This window comes from Elephas maximus, chromosome 9 (assembly GCF_024166365.1).
Source record: "Elephas maximus indicus isolate mEleMax1 chromosome 9, mEleMax1 primary haplotype, whole genome shotgun sequence".
In the NCBI taxonomy this organism is placed as follows: Eukaryota; Metazoa; Chordata; class Mammalia; order Proboscidea; family Elephantidae; genus Elephas; species Elephas maximus.
The window spans coordinates 45,457,182-45,478,440 of NC_064827.1; the positions used below are offsets into that span (position 1 = coordinate 45,457,182).

Below are 21,259 nucleotides of genomic sequence, written 5' to 3' on the forward strand. Positions count from 1 at the left end.
TAGAGCACAAGGCCAGGGCTGCAGGCTCAGTTTTCTGAGATGCTGGTTAGCACAGAGAAAACTTGTCCTTTGCCTGACTCTACAAAGTCAGTGGTCCTGGGCTGGAGGCCCAGACTCAGAAGTCCAGGGCTTTGCTGCTTTACTGCTTGCTACTTCAAGCTGGTCAGCCCCATCCATTCTCTGGAGTACTAGTTTTGCTGGATGTTAGTATCATAAAATAAGATTTAGTAGTCATATGCTTAGGAAGTGCTGGGTTGAACATGTTTCTTTATTTCAAGACACCTCTAAGTCTTTATTGAGAAGGGGAACAGCTCAGAGAAGGCAGTGGTCCCAATTTTATTTGACTACAAAATCTACTTTTCATGTGGAGCATCTTTTGGAACTAGTGTTAAAGGGAAGAAGCTTTGGGAAATACCAGGTTACTTAATTTGTAACATGACAAGATGGGAGCTAGGGTGTTTTTGGTGACTCTATTTGATATAATTTCAAACTTAGAGAAAAGGTACAAAAATACAATGAAGAACTCTGTCTCTTAGACTCACAGTTGTTTACATTTTGCCCTATTTGCATATTTTTTTGAACCACTTGAGAGTAAGTTGGAGACATCATACCCCATTATTATGAAATACTTGAGTGTTTATTTCCTAAAAGCAAGGGCATTTTATAGCTACATTCCGGTTATCAAAATAAGGAAATTTAACATTGATACAATTTATTATCTATCTATCATCTATATCAAATGATGTTAGTTGTACCAGTAACATCCTTTATAGCTGTATCCCACCCCAGCCCAGGATTCAGTCTGGGATCGCACATGGCATTTACAGTATTTGTAGTTGTGTCTCTTGAGCCCTGTTTAGTCTGGAAGAGTTCTTTAGCTTTTCTTTGTCTTCCTTGACCTTGATACTTTTGAAGGTGCCAATTATTTTGTTGAATGTCCCTCAATTTGAATTTGTCTGATGCTTCCTTATGATTAGATGATTCAGGTTATGCATTTTTGCAAAAATCCCACAGAAGTGATGTTGTGACCTTCTCCGTCATCATAGCAGAAGGGAAGGGGACAGACTTCTCCTAGGCATTTATCATAGTTCTAGGATCATGCGAGAGACTTTTAATTTTCATTTAAGCCCCCAAATCCTGTGAAGTGAATACTATTACTCTATTTTATAAAGAAGATAAGAAACTGAGGCTCAGAAATTAAGTGCCTTTGCAGGATCACACAGCTGGTAATTATGGGTCAGGATCTGGACTGAGGCTTTGCCTCACACCTGAACTCTTTATACTATTCCATTCAGCCTCCCAGAAAGAGTGATAATCATATGTCCAAGGCTCAAAAGATTCTTAGAGGGCTGGTGAGGTGGCCCTGCTGGTTTGAGTGTATCCTGATTTTTCTTGTAGGATCTTAAGTTGTTTTCTTGTCTATTTTAGTTTGACTTTCCACCCTTCTAGGACACTGTACTGAAGGATCATCTGTGGGGACACTTGTTAAAAGATGCAGAGCTCAGGGCTGAACCCTCAGAGCTTTTGGTTTTATTTTCTAAAACAAAACTTAAACACTCTTCCTTTAAAAATCAGCACACTGGGTAATTCTGATGCTCCTAGTCCCGGCCAGGCTTTAGGGACATGTTCCATGGGAAACAAGTCTGATTCCTTCAGTAATTTCTGAGATAGTTTCAAGTCCTGCCCACCCCCCCCCCCCCGCCACTGCCGATTTGTTCTTATTTGACAATTGATTTACTTAAATTTGCTTTGGTTTATGATTTTACTTGATTAATTTATTCTCAGCCCAGTTGAAAATAGTGTTTTAAGTGAAGTTGCTTTGGTAAATTAGCTGAAGAATACTTTTTCTTTCTTCTCTCCAATAGGTTTTGATAGATTTTTGTGGGGATGTTACTGTCATTTTCTCTATCTTTTAGTTTTAACCCCAGACATAATCTCTCGATTGACTGCTTATTGTGGTATTTGACTAGGGTATGTTAGCTTGCTCCTTCCTGTGCAAACTCTTTGCCTTGAATTTATCACATATGTGATGTGCCATCATGGCTCTATTTATAGATTGAGCATTTGAGGCATAAATGGTTAATTTCCCACTTCTTGCAACTTGGAAGAAAAATCAGGTGTTTGCTTGAAAGCAAATTGTTCACTTGAGACATTATACTAGATCCCTAATAGTTTGATGTTGTCATGGATTGAATTGTGTCCCCCCAAAATATGTGTATCAATTTGGCTGGGCCATGATCCCCAGTATTGTGTTATTGTCCTCCGTTTTGTGATTGTAATTTTCCTATATGTTATAAATCCTAATCTCTGCCTGTGGTTAATGAGATAAGATTGGATTATGTTAAAGAGGATTAAGGTAGAATTTTAACACCCTTACTAAGGTCACATCACTGATCCAACGTAAAGGGAGTTTCCCTGCTGCCACTTTTTATCTTATAAGAGATAAAAGGAAAAGGAGGTGAGCAGAGGGAATTGGGGGGACCTTATACCACCAAGAAAGCACTGCCGAGCAGGGTGCATCCTTTGGACCTGAGGTTCTTGCTCAGCGAAGCTACTAGACCATGGGAAGGTTGATGACAAGGGCCCTCCCCTAGAGCTGACAGAGAGAAAGCCTTTCACTGGAGCCGATGCCCTGAATTTGGACTTCGAGCCTACTAGACTGGGAGAGGATAAGTTTCTTTTTCTTAAAGCCATCCATTTATGGTATTTCTGTTACAGCAGCTCTAGATGACTAAGACAGATGTGAGGCTTGGAAACTCTACAGGGGCAGTTCTGCTTTGTCCTGTAAGGTCATTACGATTTGGAATTGACTCGATGGCAACAGTATAGATACTGCCTAAATGTGTGGTCATGTCTGGCCCTAGTGGTTGGTGTGTAAATTTCAATAATAGTTGTATTAACTGGTCTTCCTTGTAGGCGTATGGATATTATCCTATCACTGACAGCGTTGTGCTTCAGGATAGATCTTGAAACGTTCTTTTTGACGATGAATGCAACACCATTCCTCTTCAAGTTGTCATTCCCAGCATAGTAGACTATATGATTGTCTGATTCAAAATGGCCAACACCAGTCCATTTCAGCTCACTAATGCCTAGGATATTGATGTTTAAGTGTTCCATTTCATCTTTGATGATTTCCAGTTTTCCTAGATTCATACTTCTTACATTCCAGGTTCCGATTATTAACGGATGTTTGCAGGTGTTTCTCCTCATTTTGAGTTGTGCCACACCAGCAAATGAAGGTCCCAAAAGCTTTACTCCATCCATGTCATTAAGGTTGACTCTACTTTGAGGAGGCAGCTCTTCTCCAGTCATCTTTTGAGTGCCTTCCAACCTGGGGGGCTTGTCTTCCAGCACTATATCAGACAGTGTTCCGCTGCTATTCATAAGGTTTTCACTGGCTAATGCTTTTCAGCAGTAGACTGCCGGGTCCTTCTTCCTAGTCTGTCTTAGTCTGGAAGCTCAGCTGAAACCTCTCATCCATGGATGACCGTGCTGGTATCTGAATACTGGTGGCATAGCTTCCAGCATCACAGCAACGCACTAGTCCCCACAGTATGGCAAACTGACAGACATGTGATAGGATAATATCCATACATCTACAAGGAAGACCAGTTAATATGACTATTATTCAAATTTGCGCACCAGCCACTAGGGCCAAAGATGAAGAAATAGAAAGTTTTTTATCAGCTGCTGCAGTCTGAAATTGATCGAACATGCAATCAAGATGCATTGATAATTACTGGCGATTGGAATGCAAAAGTTAGAAACAAAGAAGAAGGATCAGTAGTTGGAAAATACGGCTTTGGTGATAGAAACAATGCTGGAGATCGAATGATAGAATTTTGCAAGACCCACGACTTCATTGCAAATACCTTCTTTCACCAACATCAACGGCGACTATACACATGGACCTCGCCAGATAGAACACACAGAAATCAAATTTACTGCATCTGTGGAAAGAGACGATGGAAAAGCTCAATATCATCAGTCAGAACAAGGCCAGGGGCTGACTGTGGAACAGACCATCAATTGCTCATATGCAAGTTCAAGCTGAAACTGAAGAAAATCAGAGCAAGTCCACGAGAGTCAAAATATGACCTTGAGTATATCCCACCTGAATTTAGAGACCATCTGAAGAATAGATTTGATGCATTGAGCACTAGTGACCGAAGACCAGACGAGTTGTGGAATGACATCAAGGACATCATCTATGAAGAAAGCAAGAGGTCACTGAAAAGACAGGAAAGAAAGAAAAGACCAAGATGGATGTCAGAGGAGACTCTGAAACTTGCTCTGGAGTGTCGAGCAGCTAAAGCAAAAGGAAGAATTGATGAAGTAAAAGAACTGAATAGAAGATTTCAAAGGGCCTCTCGAGAAGACAAAGTAAAGTATTACAATGACACGTTATAAAGAGCTGGAGATAGAAAACCAAAAGGGAAGAACACACTCGGTGTTTCTCAAGCTGAAAGAACTGAAGAAAAAATTCAAGCCTCGAGTTGCAATAGTGAAGGATTCCATGGGGAAAATATTAAACGATGCAGGAAGCATCAAAAGAAGATGGAAGGAATACACAGAGTCATTATACCAAAAAGAATTAGTCAATATTCAACCATTTCAAGAGGTGGCCTATGATCAGGAACCGATGGTACTGAAGGAAGAAGTCCAAGCTGCTCTGAAGGCATTGGCGAAAAACAAGGTTCCAGGAATTGATGGAATATCAGTTGAGATGTTTCAACAAACAGATGCAGCACTGGAAATGCTCACTCGTCTATGCCAAGAAATATGGAAGACAGCTTCCTGGCCAACTGATTGGAAGAGATCCATATTTATGCCTATTCCCAAGAAAGGTGACCCAACCGAATGTGTAAATTATAGAACGATATCATTAATATCACACACAAGCAAAATTTTGCTGCAGATCATTCAAAAATGGCTGCAGCAGTATATCGACAGGGAACTGCCAGAAATTCAGGCTGGTTTCAGAAGAGGACATGGAACCAGAGATATCATTGCTGATATCAGATGGATCCTGGCTGAAAGCAGAGAATACCAGAAGAATGTTTACCTGTGTTTATTGACTATGCAAAGGCATTTGACTGTGTGGATCATAACAAACTATGGATAACACTGCGAAGACTGGGAATTCCAGAACACTTATTTCTACTCTTGAGGAACCTTTACATAGATGAAGAGGCAGTTGTTCGGACAGAACAAGGGGACACTGATTGGTTTAAAGTCAGGAAAGGTGTGCGTCAGGGTTGTATTCTTTCACCATACCTATTTAATCTGTATGCTGAACAAATAATCTGAAAAGCTGGACTATATGAAGAAGAAGGGGGCATCAGGATTGGAGGAAGACTCGTTAACAACCTGCATTATGCAGATGACACAACCTTGCTTGCTGAAAGTGAAGAGGACTTGAAGCACTTACTAATGAAGATCAAAGACCACAGCCTTCAGTATGGATTACACCTCAACATAAAGAAAACAAAAATCCTCACAACTGGACCAATGAGCAAGATCATGATAAATGGAGAAAAGATTGAAGTTGTCAAGAATTTCATTTTACTTGGATCCACAATCAACAGCCATGGAAGCAGCAGTCAGGAAATCAAAAGACGCATTGCATTGGGCAAATCTGCTGCAAAGGCCCTCTTCAAAGTGTTGAAGAGCAAAGATGTCACCCTGAAGAATAAGGTGCGCCTGACCCAAGCCATGGTATTTTCAATCACGTCACATGCATGTGAAAGCTGGACAATAAATAAGACCAAAGAAGAGTTGACGCCTTTGAATTGTGGTGTTGGCAAAGAATATTGAATATACCATGGACTGCCAAAAGAATGAAGAAATCTGTCTTGGAGGAAGTGCGGCCAGAATGCTCCTTAGAAGCAAGGATGGCAGGACTGCATCTTACATACTTTGGAAATGTTGTCAGGAGGGATCTGTCCCTGGAGAAGGACATCATGCTCGGCAGAGTACAGGGTCAGCGGAAAAGAGGAAGACCCTCAGCGAGGTGGATTGACACAGTGGCTGCATCAGTGAGCTCAAGCATAACAATGATTGTAAGGATGGCTCGGGACCGGGCAGTGTTTCGTTCTGTTGTGCATAGGGTCGCTATGAGTCGGAACTGGCTCAACAGCACCTAACAACAACAACAATAAATGTGTGATGTTGTTCAAGCTATTTTAGCTCTTTCCTTTTTTTTTTGTTCCAACACTGCCCTTCTAACCTCTTATGATTTTCCTAAGGCTCAAAAGTGGGTCAGGAGCTGTGTCTTTTCCTTAGCTAACGGTGATGTCATTATTGACTAAAGCCAAATACTGCTTGAATAAATAGTTACTGCTTAGGACTCATGGGACACATGGATAGCCTACATAAAGGTTAAGCTCCTTTCTGGGATTTTGAGATTTATAGGGTTATTTGTGCTGGCAGGCTAATTTCTAACCCCTATATTTGAAAAGTCAATCATTGAACTTTATTAAGGTTTCTCTACATAGAGAGGATCTTACAGTACAGCTTAGTTATATTTACAGGTTATCAGTGGTAAATTTTAAGACTTATTTTGACATTCACATGCCTGTTTACATAATCCTCACATGTAACCTAAACCCTCAGTAAAAAAAAAACCCTCAGTAGTACTGTAAAATTGTCTTGCAGAATCAGAGACCTGGCCTCATGTCCTTATCACCCCCAATCCAACCCAACCAACTGGAAATTATTTCCTGTTAAACAGTACAGAGTTAGAGAAGAGTACACTGCTAGGAGTCAGGAGACTTACCTGGGTGGCCCTGCTGTTGACTAAGTGACTTTGGACAAGCCTTCCTTTCTGGGCTTCAGACTTCCTGTCTAGTATGAGTCGGTTGCGTCGGATGATGTCTGAGTTCTTTTCCAGCTCTGTGAAGATTCTGTGATTCTATTAAGTACCCTGCCATTCTGAAATATGTTCTAAAGATTTTTTTGTATGATTTTTTTTCTCCCCCTCAGGCAGATGTTTGGAGCATGGGCATACTCTTGTATGTACTTATGTGTGGATTTCTACCATTTGATGATGATAATGTCATGGCTTTGTATAAGAAGATTATGGTGAGTATTATAAGGCATAGAATTTGAATGTAAAAGTTTTCTAGACGTCATACGGTATGCTTCCTTGCATGAAAGTACAAAAACAGGGAAAAGTATGCTGTTAGAATTCAAGGTACTGGTTTCCTTTTGGGCCGGAAGGAGCGGGGGTAGTGATTGAAGGTGAAGGGCGTGTGGGCTTCTGTTCTGTTTCTTGATCTAGGACTGGATACATTTGTGTATTTGGTGTTTAAAACTTACGAAGCTGTACCTTTGTGATATGTGTACTTTTCTTTATGTATATTATACTTCTTCAAAAAAAGTTTAGCAAAACAGAAGCAAATATATAAAAAATGTTCAGTACTTTAGGTTGCCCCAAAGTTGAGGAAAGTAAATGTATAGGATGATTTCCTGGGAAAGAGTTTTTGTTTTGTATCTTGAAATGATACCTTAGCAAGTTCCTGTGTTAAATCACATTTTCCTATTGAGTTATATTAAAATAAGAAAAATCTTGTTACTTTTGAAGGGAAAAAATTGGCTTTAAGGTGTACTTAAATCACAGATAAGAGTTCCATAAGCTTTTTTAAAGCCATGTATGTTAGAGACAGAAAGTAGGTTAATGGCTGACAGGAGCTGGGGAAAGGGAGAAGCAGGGAGTGACTGCTAACGGGTACTGCATTTCTTTTTGGTGGTGATGAGCATGTTCTGGAATTAGTGGTGAGTTGTGCAATTTTATGAATATACCAAAAACCATTGGATTGTACCCTTTAAAGGGTGAATTTTATGGTATATGAATTATAGTCAATTAAAAATAAATAAAAAATTATAATAATCAGAAAGAGTACAGTTCTTTTGAACAGTTAATATTCAAAGCAAGCTAACAAGAGAATGTACATAAAGAGGAAGAAAGGACACCATGTTGTGTCCAGTAGCAAATCAGAGTCAGACCAGCTTTTCCAAATGCTGCTTAAATTCAGTTCTATTTAACAAATGTTTCCTCAAGGTCTGCTGTGTATAAGGTACTGAAAGGCATAGACAAAGATCTGTGAAACTTGATCATTGTCCACTATGGCCTGATTTCTTGTTGGAAACAGCTACCAGAAAAACCAAACTTGTTGCTATCAAGTCAATTCCGACTCATAGCGACCCTATAGAACAGAGTAGACCTGCCCCGTAAGGTTTTTAAGCCTGTAAATTTTTTTTCTTCTTTTTTTTTTATTGTGCTTTAAGTGAAAATTTACAATTCAAGTCAGTTTCTCATACAAAATCTTATACACACATTGTTATATGACTCAAGTTGCTCTCCCTACAGTGTGACAGAACACTCCTCTCCACCCTGTATTGCCACTGTCCATTCAACCAACTACTGTCCACCTCTGCCTTCTCATCTCGCCTCCAGACAGGAGCTCCCCACATAGTTTCATGGGTCAACTAGAGCTAAGAAGCACACTCCTCACCAGTATCATTTTATGTCTTATAGGCCAGTCTAATCTTTGAAGAGTTGGTTTTGGGAATGGTTTTAGTTTTGGGCTAACAGAGTCTGGGGACCATGACTTCTGGGGTCCCTCCAGTCTCAGTCAGACTGTTAAGTCTGGTCTTTTTACTAGAATTTGAGGTCTGCATCTCACTTTTCTCCTGTTTCATCAGTGTTTATCTGTTGTGTTCCCTCTCAGGGCAGTCATTGGTGGTAGGCGGGCACCATCTAGTTCTTCCAGTCTCAGGCTGATGGAGTCTTTGGCTTATGTGGCCCTTTCTGTCTCTTGGCTTCATATTTTCCTGGTGTCTTTGGTGTTCTTCATTCTCCTTTGCCCCAGATGGGTTGAGACCAATTGATGCATCTTAAATGGCTGCTTGCTAGCTTTTAAGATCCCAGACACCACTCACCAAAGTGAGATGCAGAATGTTTTCTTAATATACTTTGTCATGTCAAGGCTGTAAGTCTTTACAGAAGCAGACTGCCATGTCTTTCTCCTGCAAAGCAGCTGGTGGGTTTGAACCTCCGACCTTTCTGTTAATAGCCGAGCACTTAACCACTATGCCACCAGGGCCCCTTGGAAATGGGTACGAGGCTAACTAAAAAGGTAAAGGATGAGGAATGCTGTACTGTAACAGAGGAATAAATGAAGTTAATACAGAAGCTCAGCAGTCTTATCACTTCTTTATTCAAAACTCCAGTGGCTTCCTTTCCATCTCACTCAAGTACAAGCCAGAGTTCGCCTTGTGGGCTACAGGCCCTATCCTGTGTGATCTCCCATTACCTCTCTTGCCTTATTGTTTACTGCTCACCCTCTTCATTCTGCTCATACTGTTCTCCTTGTTTTTTTTTTTATAATTTTTATTGTGCTTTAAGTGAAAGTTTACAAATCAAGTCAGCCTCTCATGCAAAAACTTATATGCACCTTGCTACATACTCCCAATTGCTCTCCCCCTAATGAGACAGCCCGCTCCCTCCCTCCACTCTCTCTTTTCATGTCCATTTTGCCATCTCCTTGTTTCTTGAACATGCCAACCACGCACCTGCCTTAGGGTATCTGTACTTGCTCTTTCTTTCCCCTGGAACAATTTTCCCTCAGATAAATGCTTGCTTCCTCCCTTCCATCAGGTCACTCTTCAGATGGTCCAGTATCAAAAAGACAACCATTTGTTCATCCATTCATTCAAAGACTGCTTCTTTGAGTCTTTGGTTTTCTCCACTCTCCTTTACTTCATATGGGAAGAGACTAGTAGTTGTATCTTAGGTGGCTGCTGGCAAGCTTTTAAGACCCCAGACACTACTCATCAAAGTAGGATATAGAACATTTTTTTTTTATTAATTAATTTTTTTTTATTGTGCTTTAAGTGAAAGTTTACAAATCAAGTCAGTCTCTCATACAAAAATTTATATACACCTTGCTATGTACTCCTAATTGCTCTCCCCCAAATGAGACAGCACACTCCTTCCCTCCACTCTCTTTTTTCGTGTCCATTCGGCCAGGCTCTGACCCCCTCTGCCCTCTCATTTCCTCTCCAGACAGGAGATGCCAACATTGTCTCATATGTGTACTTGATCTAAGAAGCTCATTCCTCACCAGTATCATTTTCTATCCCATTGTCCAGCCCAATCCCTGTCTGGAGAGTTGGCTGTGGGAATGGTTCCTGTCTTGGGCTAACAGAAGGTCTGGGGACCATGACCACTGGGGTCCTCTTAGTCTCAGTCAGACCATTAAGTCTGGTCTTCTTATGAGACTTAGGGGTTTGCATCCCACTGCTGTCCTGCTCCCTCAGGGGTTCTCTGTTGTGTTCCCTGTCAGAGCAGTCATCGGTTGTAGCCGGGCACCATCTACTTCTTCTGGTCTCAGGTTGATGTAGTCTCTGGTTTATGTGGCCCTTTCTGTCTCTTGGGCTTGTAATTACCTTGTGCCTTTGGTGTTCTTCATTCTCCTTTGATCCAGGTGGGTTGAGACCAATTGATGCATCTTAGATGGCTGCTTGGTAGTGCTTAAGACCCCAGACGCCACTCTCCAAAGTGGGATGCAGAATGTTTTCTTAATAGATTTTATTTTGCCAGTTGACTTAGATGTCTCCTGAAACCATGGTCCCCAAACCCTGCCCCTGCTACGCTGACCTTCAAAGGATAGAACATTGGTTTTATGTACTTCCATCTTCTTTTGATGCTTTCTGTTCAGTATTTTGCCCATAGATTCCTTCAATATTGCAAATTGAGGCTTGAAGTTTTCTTTAGTTCTTTCAGCTTGAGAAATGTCAAGCACATCCTCCCGTTTTGATTTTGTAACTCTAGATCTTTGCACATTTCATTATAATACTTTGTTTTCTTGAGCTACCCTTTGTAATCTTCTGTTCAACTCTTTTACTTCATCTTTTCTTCCTTTTGCTTTAGTTACTCTGTGTTCAAGGGCAAGATTCAGAATCTCTTATGACGTGTGTTTTAGTCTTTTCTTTCTTTCCTGCTTTTTTAATAACCTCTTGCTTTCTTCAGGAAACCCTGGTGGTGTAGTGGTTAAGTGCTACTAGCTGCTAACCAAAAGGTCAGCAGTTTGAGTCCATCAGGCACTCCTTGGAAACTCTATGTGGCAGTTCTACTCTGTCTTATAGGGTTGCTATGAGTTGGAATTGACTTGATGGCAATGGGTTTGGTTTTTTAGTTTTTTTGCTTTCTTCATGTGAGATGTCTTTACACAACTAGCCTGGTCTTTGGTCATTAGTGTTCAGTATGTCAAATCTATTCTTGAGATGGTCTCTAAATTCAAGTGGGATATACTTAAGGTTTTACTTTGGCCCTGGTGGACTTGTTCTGATTTTCTCCAGCTTCAGCTTGAACTTGCATATGAGCAATTGATGGTCTGTGCCACAGTCGACCCTGACCTTGTTCTAACTGATGATATTGAGCTTCTCCATCCTCTCTTTCCATGAGTGTAGCCATTTGATCTGTGTATTTCATCTGGTGAGGTCCACATGTATAGTCGCCGTTTATGTTGTTGAAAAAAAGTATTTGCAATGAATGAATTTTTGGTTTGCAAAATTCTGTCATGCAATCTCTGGCATTACTTCTGTCACCAAGGCCATATTTTCCTTCATTTCCACTGATCCTTCTTCTTTGTTTCCATCTTTCTCATTCTAATCACCAGTAATTATCAGGGCATCTTAATTGCATGTTTAATCAGTTTCAGCCAGCAGAAGTTGATAAAATCTTCAATTCTTTGTCTTTGGCATTAATGGTTGGTACGTAAATTTGAATAATGGTCACATTACCTGGTCTTCCTTGTAGGCATGTGGATATTATCCTTTCTCAGCATTGTACTTCAGGGTAGATCTTGAAATGTTCTTTTTGACGATGAATGTGGTGCTGTTCCTCTTCAATTTTTCATTCCTGGCATGATAGACCGTATGATTGTCCAATTCAAAACGGCCAGTACAAGTTGATTTCAGCTCATCAATGCCTAGGATATCGATTTTCAAGCGTTCCACTTCATTTTTGACAACTTCCAATTTTCCTTGATTCATACTTCATACATTCCATGCTCTGATTATTAATGGATGTTTGCAGCTGTTTCTTCTCATTTAGAGTCATGCTACATCAGCAAATGAAGGTTCCGTAAGCTTTACTGCATCCACGTCATTAAGGTTGACTCTGCTTTGAGGAGGCAGCTCTTCCCCAATCCTATTTTGAGTGCCTTCCTATCTGAGGGGCTTATCTTCCAGCACTGTGTCAGACGATGTTCTTTTGGCTCTCTGTAAAGTTTTCACTGGCTAATTTTTTTGAAGTAGATTGCCAGGGTCTTCTTCCCCATGTGTCTTAGTCTAGGAAGCTCTGCTGAAATCTGTCCACCTCCTGGTATTTGAAATATCGGTGGTGTAGCTTCCAGCATCACAGCAACATGCAAGCCACCACCACATGACAAATTGACAGACAAGCGGTGGATGCACATTTAAGGAACCGTATTTATATACTTTATTTCTCTGTGCCACTCCTTTCTGTCTTTTTTTTTTTTTTTGAACACAGATGGTTGTTGTTGTGTGCCATCGAGTTGTTTCTGACTCATAGTAACCATACAGGACAGAGTAGAACTGCCCCACAGGGTTTCCAAGGCTGTAAATCTTGATGGAAGCAGACTGTCACATCTTTGTCCTGCAGAGCAGGTGGTGATTTGAACCACCAGCTTTTCGGTTAGCAGCCTAACACTTTACCATTGTTTCACCAGGTCTCCTTACACAGACGGTAGCCTACCATAAACACTATTCTACGTCCTGTAATCTTCCCAGTGTATGTCTTGGAAATCATACATACCACTTCATACATTTCTCAGAGCCTTTTCATTCTTTTTAATGGCTGCATGGAATTCCAGTGTGTGCATGTACCATAATTTGTTTAACCAGTCCCCTGTTAATAGACATTTAAATATTTCCAAGTGGTCAATTTACACATTGTGAATATATCTGTAAGAAAATACCTAGAAGAAGAGTTGCTGGGTTAAAGGGTATGTGAATTTGTAAATTTGATGGATATTGCCAAATTGTTTCCCAGGGAAGTTTTGTCAGTTCTAATGAGTTTATACAGCTATTAGCAATAGCATGAAAATGCCTATTTCTCCCTACCCCATCAATCAATTCAGAGTGTCACCCTTTTTTATCATTATATTGTTTTTTATTTTTTCTATGCATGACTTTTACATTTAGTGAAATTTATCAAACTTTTGTTATCATATTTGGAAAGACTTTCCTACTCTGATAACTGTTTTTGAAACTTTCCATGTTTTCTTCTAGTATTTTTATGGTTTCATTTTTTTATGTTTAAATATTTGATTCACTTGGATTTTGCTTTGGTATAGATTCTTGATTTTAAACACTGATAAAAAAATTAAAGAGATTTATTTTCATATTTTCGATTTTAAAGATCTAATTTTGATAGCATCATATCCATATATACTTAGATTTGTGGTTTATTGTTAACAACAGCATATGTTAGTTTTTCTTTCAAATAGTTTTCTTGATAATTTCAAGTTTAGTGGACAAATTGTTAGATCCAATTAGTTTTTTTTTTTTGGACCTTGTGTTTTGGTTGAAGGGCTTACACTAAGGCTAGAGGCGTCAGCTCTGTTATTGTTGTTTGCTTGTGCTTCTGTTAATAGTCTTATCTTTAATCCATGGCTTCTTTGTAAGAATCTTTTTAAGCCTATTAGCTATTTTGTGAGGATTTAGTTAAACTGGATACTATAATCTGTAAATCCATTTAACTGAGCTCACGTAAAACACAGTGCTTTACAATACACGGAGAGTGGTGAAAGATGGCACCAATGTCAACTACTCTGCTTTGTGGTACTTCCATTCTTGCTTAAGGGTACCTCATACTGTAGGTTATATAGGAAGTAGTAAGGGTCCCAGTGCCAATTCACAAACTATAGGGTCAAATTTGGGGACTGTAATAAGGTGTTATTTTTTTTAATAAGACATTATGCCATACAAGATGATTATAACCACTTTATCCAGAAAAAATTTTGAATATGCACCTTGACTGTATAGAAGTCTCAATAAAGATGTCTGGCTTTGAGCAGTTTAGATTTCATATACTTCCTTGGGTATATACTTAGTAAAACAAAATGAGATACCATATGGATTTACTAATTATAAACTTTGATTTTAGAATAATTATATCTCTTCTTCAGAGTCATGATTCACAGGGCTATAAGCTTGATTTGTGACGTTAAGATGATGTAATCCACATTTAAGTAGAATATTTCGCAGGAGGGCAGGGCATGCACACGGCTTATCCAAGTAATACCCAGGCATTAGGGGCAAGTTAAACAGTAGAGGGGCAAACTTATCTCTGTCTTATCCTATTGGATGATACTAGTTTATCTGTCAAGCAATCATTTCTACCAATTCTGACTCTTGAGTAAGTAAGCAGCATGGTGCACATTCCCATGGATTTATGAATAGCTAGTAGTCTGTTGCAGCTTAGCTGATAATTGATTCCTTTCTATTATTTGCTTATATGGATGGAGATGCAAGAAGTTGGTAACTGCTATTCCTTCTGTGGAGAGAAACTAGGGGAGAGGGATGGAAGAGACTTTTCACTGTGTGCTCTTTTGTATCTCTTAAATTTTGAACCGTTGGAAGGTTTTATTCAAGAAATTAATATAAACAAATATAAACAAAAAATCTATTGTACACCAAATTTCCTGTAATCATTTGCAAGATCTGTAGATGTGAAAATATGGTTTTCTTTTGTGGAAAGTGCTAAGGTTAGTGTTAAACTGAATAGCAAAATGATGTAAAACTATCAGAAGGCATCAAAGTATTTTCATGATTTCCTGGACCTCTTAGGGAAGATAGATTTAGGCACAAAGGCTCTTTGGTGGTTTTGGCCTCATAACTTCCCACTGCATCCAGGCCAACAAAACTCTGAAATTACCCACTAGAACAAATAGTGTTTCCCTAGGGAACTATTTTCATGCATAGCTTTTTCACCTAATGCGGATTTAAAAAAAAATTTTTTTTTTTTATTGTACTTTAGATGAAGGTTTTCAGAAAAAACTAGCTTCTCATTAAACAATAGTACACATATTGTTTTGTAACATTGGTTACCAACCCCATGACAATGTCAGCATTCTCCCCTTCTCGGCCTTGGGTTCCATGATACCAGCTTTCCTGTCTCCTCTTGCCTTCCAGTCCTCGCCCCTGGACTGGTGTGCCCCTTTACTCTCGTTGCATATTTTTTTGTTTTTATTGTTTCACTTGTCCTTTTTAGATGGTTGTGTGGATTACTTGTTAAGTAGGATTCATATGGACATGAAACAAACTTGGTCAGACAGTAAGTTGCAGCTTTTCAGTGGGTAATTTGAAGGAAAAAATGACAGTTCTGAAATTGGGTGCAGGTTAACTGGGATATAAGAAACATATTTTGAAGTGTTAATTTTTTTTTTGCTAGTCTTACTGGAGGTTTGTCTATATTATTAGGTGCCTTGGGGCACTAACTAAATCGTTGGCTTGAGGTTTTTTGAATCATCCGTTATGGTAACTAGTGTCCAAAGATGGACCTCCATTGACGCATGCCTCTTCGTATTAACACCATTGTGCGGTCCCTGCCCACCCTGAATTTGGACTGAGAGTGAGCTGGTTCAGTCCTCAGCTTTAAAAAGGCTTAGCAGCTTTCAATTTTGCTTTGGTATTCTTTGGAACCCTAAGCTACAAAGTCTGGCTCTCTGGTTGGAGAGACTACTGGGAGAGGCTTTGAGACTAACTGGAGAAGGAGAAAGACTCAGCTGTCAGAGTGTCCCAGTTGAACCTCCAAATGACTGCAGCCGCAGCCATCATTTGGCTTCTAGTGCATGAGAGACTCCGAGTAGCAGAAGAAGCACCAGCTGAGCCCAGTCAACCCACAAACTGTGAGAGATAATAAAGTGGTGGGGGGTATATGGGCTTATTTCTATATCATCCTTATACTTAGAGCATATAGCGCTTTGGGGCCCCAGTTTTATGATGTGAGTTTCCTAGTAGATGCTTTACTGGAGATGGATTGTGGGCTTTGGCTCCTGGGATCTCTGAGACAAGTGAGGCTATGAAAATCAAAGCTTAGATTTGGCAAGTTTAACAAATACCTTAAAAACCAAAGCCAGCTTTAGTACTGTGCTAACCTTCATTTAAAGTTTTGGCTTTAATATTTCTTGTTTTCTTTCAGTTCATGGATACATTTTAAAAGATTTAAAAAAGAAAGATTTGTGCAACATTTTTAGCAGGAGAGGTCTGTTCAGGTATCTAGTTGGCCATACTGTCAGAAATGGAAGCCCTGAAATAATGATTTTAGATGAGGACAGAGTTGCCTTCTGGTTAGCAGGGCTCCTACTGGTATCTTAATTATTGATTCAAATTAGAAATAACAGTGTAGGAATGGTATTATATGAAGAAAACATATATATATATATATATATATTTTTTTGCCATTTAAACTAAGCACAGGGAGGGAAAAAAAGGAAATACTCATGTTTTACAGACTGAAAACAGTGCATAAAAATGTTTCCCGAACTATAAAGTTCCATACATATGTATAGGAAATAAAAGCATTTCTTTCAATGAAAGGTCAGTAAATCGATTAATACCTCAAATCACTTACAATCACAGAATCCAGAGAAAACCACTGTAAACATTTGTATTTTTTTTGTGTTTCAGTTTTTTTCTTTGTGTTTGTACAAGCAGACATACCATGTAAGCCCTCTTATCTACCAATCTGGATTGATAATTGGTGAGTTAATTGAAAAACGTGATTATAGTTTTATGTTACTTCACATTAAACATTTTATTTTAGTTTGAAACACATTCAGATGCCATCTTTTGGTCTAGGACCAAAGCATTTCTTTGACTGTGGGTCCACTGATTGGAGCTGGGCATTGTTCTTTTATCAACATACTTAATGTATCATTCTCAGTGTCTGCCTTTGGTTCTTCCAATTGGAAAGAGAACTCAAAGTCTCTTCTGAGCTACTCTGACTAGATTTTCTAAAAGTCTAGATGTATATGATTTTTCCCTCCAAGTTTTACGTTTCTTTTGTCTATACCTAACTGAACAAGGTCACTATGAGTCGAAATCAACTCGACGGCAGTGGGTTAACTGAACAGCAGTATTTTTTAATTGTGGTAAAACATATATAGCATAAAATTTGCCATCTTAACCTTTTTTAAGTATACAATTCAGTGGCATTAATTATATTTACATTGTTGTGTAACTGTCACAACTGTTTGTTTCTAAAACCTTTTCATCACCCCAAGTAGAAACTCCATATTTATGAAGTATTAACTCCCCATTGCTCCCTCCCTCTAGCCCAGTGTAACCACTAATCCACTTTCTGGACAGCAGTGTTTTTAATGACTTACCTTTATCAAATGTTTCTAAAACTTTCTGCTTAATATTCCTGGAAAACAGCTATTTCTTTACACTCATATAATTAATTTATATAGTATGTAATTAAACTTCATGATTACAATAATATGTATAACTGACAAATAGATTTAGTTATAGACATACAACTCCAGCGTAGGAGCAGAAGTGGGCTGTCCTTCTAAAGAGTAGTGTACATCTAGGTGTATGTGGTACTATATAGGCAATTGATGTTATATTTAAAGAGCAAATGGAAAATGTCAGCCAGTCTAATGAGTTGGGTTTGCTAAGAGAGCTACTCTGTGTGTGTGTATCTGTTTGGAACTGTATGTAGTTTTATATTCTGCCTTAAAAAATATGAAGGTTAAAACAATTCACTCTCCAAACATGCTGTTCAATATCCAAATAATATTCCATTGAGTTCATGTACCTTAATTTATTCACTGTCCAACAGGAGGGAAACTAGACTGGTTACCAGCGTTTATTGATAGTCTTTGGGTCGTTTCTGAATACCTTTATTAAAACAATTCTGTAGTAAATATTTCTGCACAAATATTTGTGTGTTTGTACAAGTATTTTTGTGGGATAAATCCCTAGATATGAAATTTCTAGGCAAAGGATAGAAACATTTAAAACTTTAGAAGATATTATCAAATTGCCTTCCAAGCACCTTTTATAAATATATGCTTTCACCAGTGGTGTAAACCCCATCTCAGACTTTTTTTCGCCCATTGACTTCAAATGTTCCTAGACCTCCCAACTTTTTAGTTTTACCAAGACTACGAGTTAGTGCTCCTAATTTGTATTAGACATGATTGTGCATCAGTTTTTCCACTGACTTTAAAGGTCATTTCTGATAGGCACTAACTGGTCCTCATTTTCTTTTTCAGCATAGTTAGAGCATTACAGGAATCAATTAGTTCCAGGTGCAGTGCACTGAATTACTTTATATGGTCCATCTAGCGATAGTCTTTGTAACTCCCACCAAATGACTGCGTAGGTCTATGCAAATGAGGTGCTGGTGGCCCACCAAGGGGATTGAATAAATTGCTAATGATGTAAATAAGGTACATGGGGATGGGACCATGCAAATAAGGTGTATGGAACCGTAATGAGGAGATTGGTCAGTTTTGGCATCCTGCTAGACTTAGAATGAGCCACCCCAGAGGCAAGAGGGAGGATCTCACCACCACCAAGAAAGAAGAGCTGGGAGTGGAGTGTCTCCTTTGGACCCAGGATCCCTCTGCTAAGAACTTTCCAGATCCAGGAGACAGAGAGAAAGAGAGCTGTAACACCAGAAACAGCAGGAGACAGCAAGAAGCAGCAGAGAAGTGGTAGCAGCATAACCAGGAGACCGGCAGGAGCCAGGATGTTGAGCTTCCCAGCCCACAGAGGAAGAAAGCTGAGTGCCCCTGGGCTGATGCTTACTGGCAGAGTTGGGTGTCTTTGAGCACTCATTGGCAGAGCTAACAAAGCTTTATAACACTTGCCTGAGCAGGGCAGAGGCTGAGGGGCCAGAGAGAGGTGTGCCTATGGACACAGCTGAGAAGAGGCTGTCCTGATTGAAGAACTGTATCCTGAGCATTCCCGAACCTGGATTTTAGCCTGTTACTTTCCTAATAAACCCCATAATCGTGAGTATTGTCTGTGAGTTCTTTGTGGCTGATACAACAAATTATGGAACCCAGCGGAGGAGTAGAGAATGCCGTGGGAGAGACAGTTGGAGTGTGAGGATTGGTAAAAAGGTTGGAGGGTAGAGAGATGTCTGACCTCTGCCTCATAGGAATCAGCCTTGGGCTGTTGATCTTGATTCTCCTTTCCCCTTGTGAAGTTAGAGGAGGTCAGACGCCCCTGCCATGCCATTTTTATATCAGGGTCCATTCCAGCTCTGAGTAGTTTAATAAGCTCTTTGACTCTTGTTTATTCATATTCAGTATTCCTTGTTTGTTTCAGCCTAGAATTTTCCTCTTTTAAAGTTTTGAATCTTGATTCTGCCCTCTTGTAATATTAGCTGTTGCTGCCAGGAACGTACCACTTGCACATTTCTTAAGTACCTTGTGATTTAAGTTGTTGATTTAAAAAACTGAATAGAAGAGGACCATTCCCAGGTGTTCTGGACATTGATTTTTAGTCTGTATCTTGGTTGTGGAAACCCTGGTGGCATAGTGGTTAAGTGCTATGGCTGCTAACCAAAGGGTTGGCAGTTCAAATCCTCCAGGCGCTCCTTGGAAACTTTATGGGGCAGTTCTACTCTGTTCTATAGGGTCGCTATGAGTCAGACTCGACTCAATGGTACGTTTGGTTTTTTGGATCTTGGTTGTATACCTAACCAAGAGTTTTCAGTCTTATCCACAAAGATAAAATAAATGATTGTTAATACTCCACTGAAATTAAACTAAGTTGTATCTGTGGTGTTCCTAATTTACTTACTTAACTCTAAGCTTTTCTTTATTTTTTTAACCTGTCTAGATCTTAAGCCTCTGTGTTATTTCTTTGCCTTCATTTGTTGTTACTGCAAGTTCACATTCATATGGCAGCCATGGAATTAATGCTATTAATTATTAATGTGTTGTTTCATCAATACAAGGTGAATGTACCAACATACTAACTTCAGTGTTTTTATTTGAGTGTATCTAGTGGGTGGTGGATTAATCTTTTGGGGGAGGAGGGTTACCTTAAAATAATATAAAAGTGTTATACCCTAGTAGTAGATGTTAGATTCAAGTTTTGATATTTTTGGCAAATCATGTATCTTTGTAGTAGTGGAATGAATATGGTAGAAAACGTCTAATTCTTGTCCGGTAGGGATTTAGCCTCCCTAATTAATATTATTTACCAATACTGTATATTCTTTGTTTCTACTACTCTGAATTTCATTTTTTAGTTTTTCATGTATTTGCAATTCGAAAATTGATTCAAATTAGGACTTTTATGCATTATTGTGGAATTTAATTTCACACATTATAGATTTTGAAATTTATTGTAATCTTAGCTCAGAACTATTGTTCCGAGTCGTAGTGTAATACAGTCTGCTGGTTGAATCTAATTAAGGTGTCGTATCACTTGCATGCAGTATGTATCTTTGCCTAGAATGCTCTAAAATTCCTCACTTGGGAATAACACTTCCCTCTGTTCTTCCTGGTTTGATTGAAAAGCTGAGCAGTATTTGACACACTGTATGTAACTCTTATTTAAGAGGCAGCCCTCGTTTATCTTTTGCATTTGTTGACTATTTTAAGCAAAATGCTCAACTGCAGTTTCCTGTGATTACTAATAGATTGAGCATTACTCTCATTAATGTCACCTATATTCATTTGCCATCACTGTATTCAGGGACAAGCATGATGGCACTCCACTTCTGGGTACACAAATATTAGGAAAGTATAAATAGTTCAGTAAATGAAATTTGAGTAGCTTTAAAGCAAAATTACTTTCTAACAAGTATAATTTATAATCTTAAAGAAAATGAGCCAGTTGTCTCCTTCTGAGATTATATTTTACAATTATAAAGTTGACTGTAGTACTGTGATTATATGTTGAGAGGCCACCTGCCTTTCTTAGGACCTTATGAAGAATGAACAATTTCATGCCCGGCAGAATTCCCAGTATTATTTTGCTTAGCCCCCAGATCCTCCCACTCCCGCCAACTTGAGTTTCTCTCTTACCCATTACTTGTTCTTGTTTATAAGGTAATCCTTCCCTAAATAAACAAATGAGAATCTTCCAAAGCTCCAGCTTTGGAACAAGGGTTAAAGTTTTATTGTCACAACTAGGGGGGCAGTACTGGCCTAGTCATGACAATAAATAACAAGAAACAAGGGTTAAGGGG

The 21,259-nt window shown here is 39.1% G+C and overlaps 1 protein-coding gene across 2 annotated transcripts in view; it reads left to right on the top strand.

Moving 5' to 3' along the window:
* Positions 1 to 21,259, top strand: part of MELK (maternal embryonic leucine zipper kinase) — a 101,537-nt gene that overhangs the window by 17,597 nt on the left and 62,681 nt on the right. For both annotated transcript variants that reach the window (XM_049896517.1, XM_049896518.1), the window contains one exon: positions 6,988 to 7,086. In XM_049896517.1, the coding sequence (XP_049752474.1) occupies positions 6,988 to 7,086 (99 nt within the window). The remainder of the gene's footprint in view (positions 1 to 6,987; positions 7,087 to 21,259) is intronic.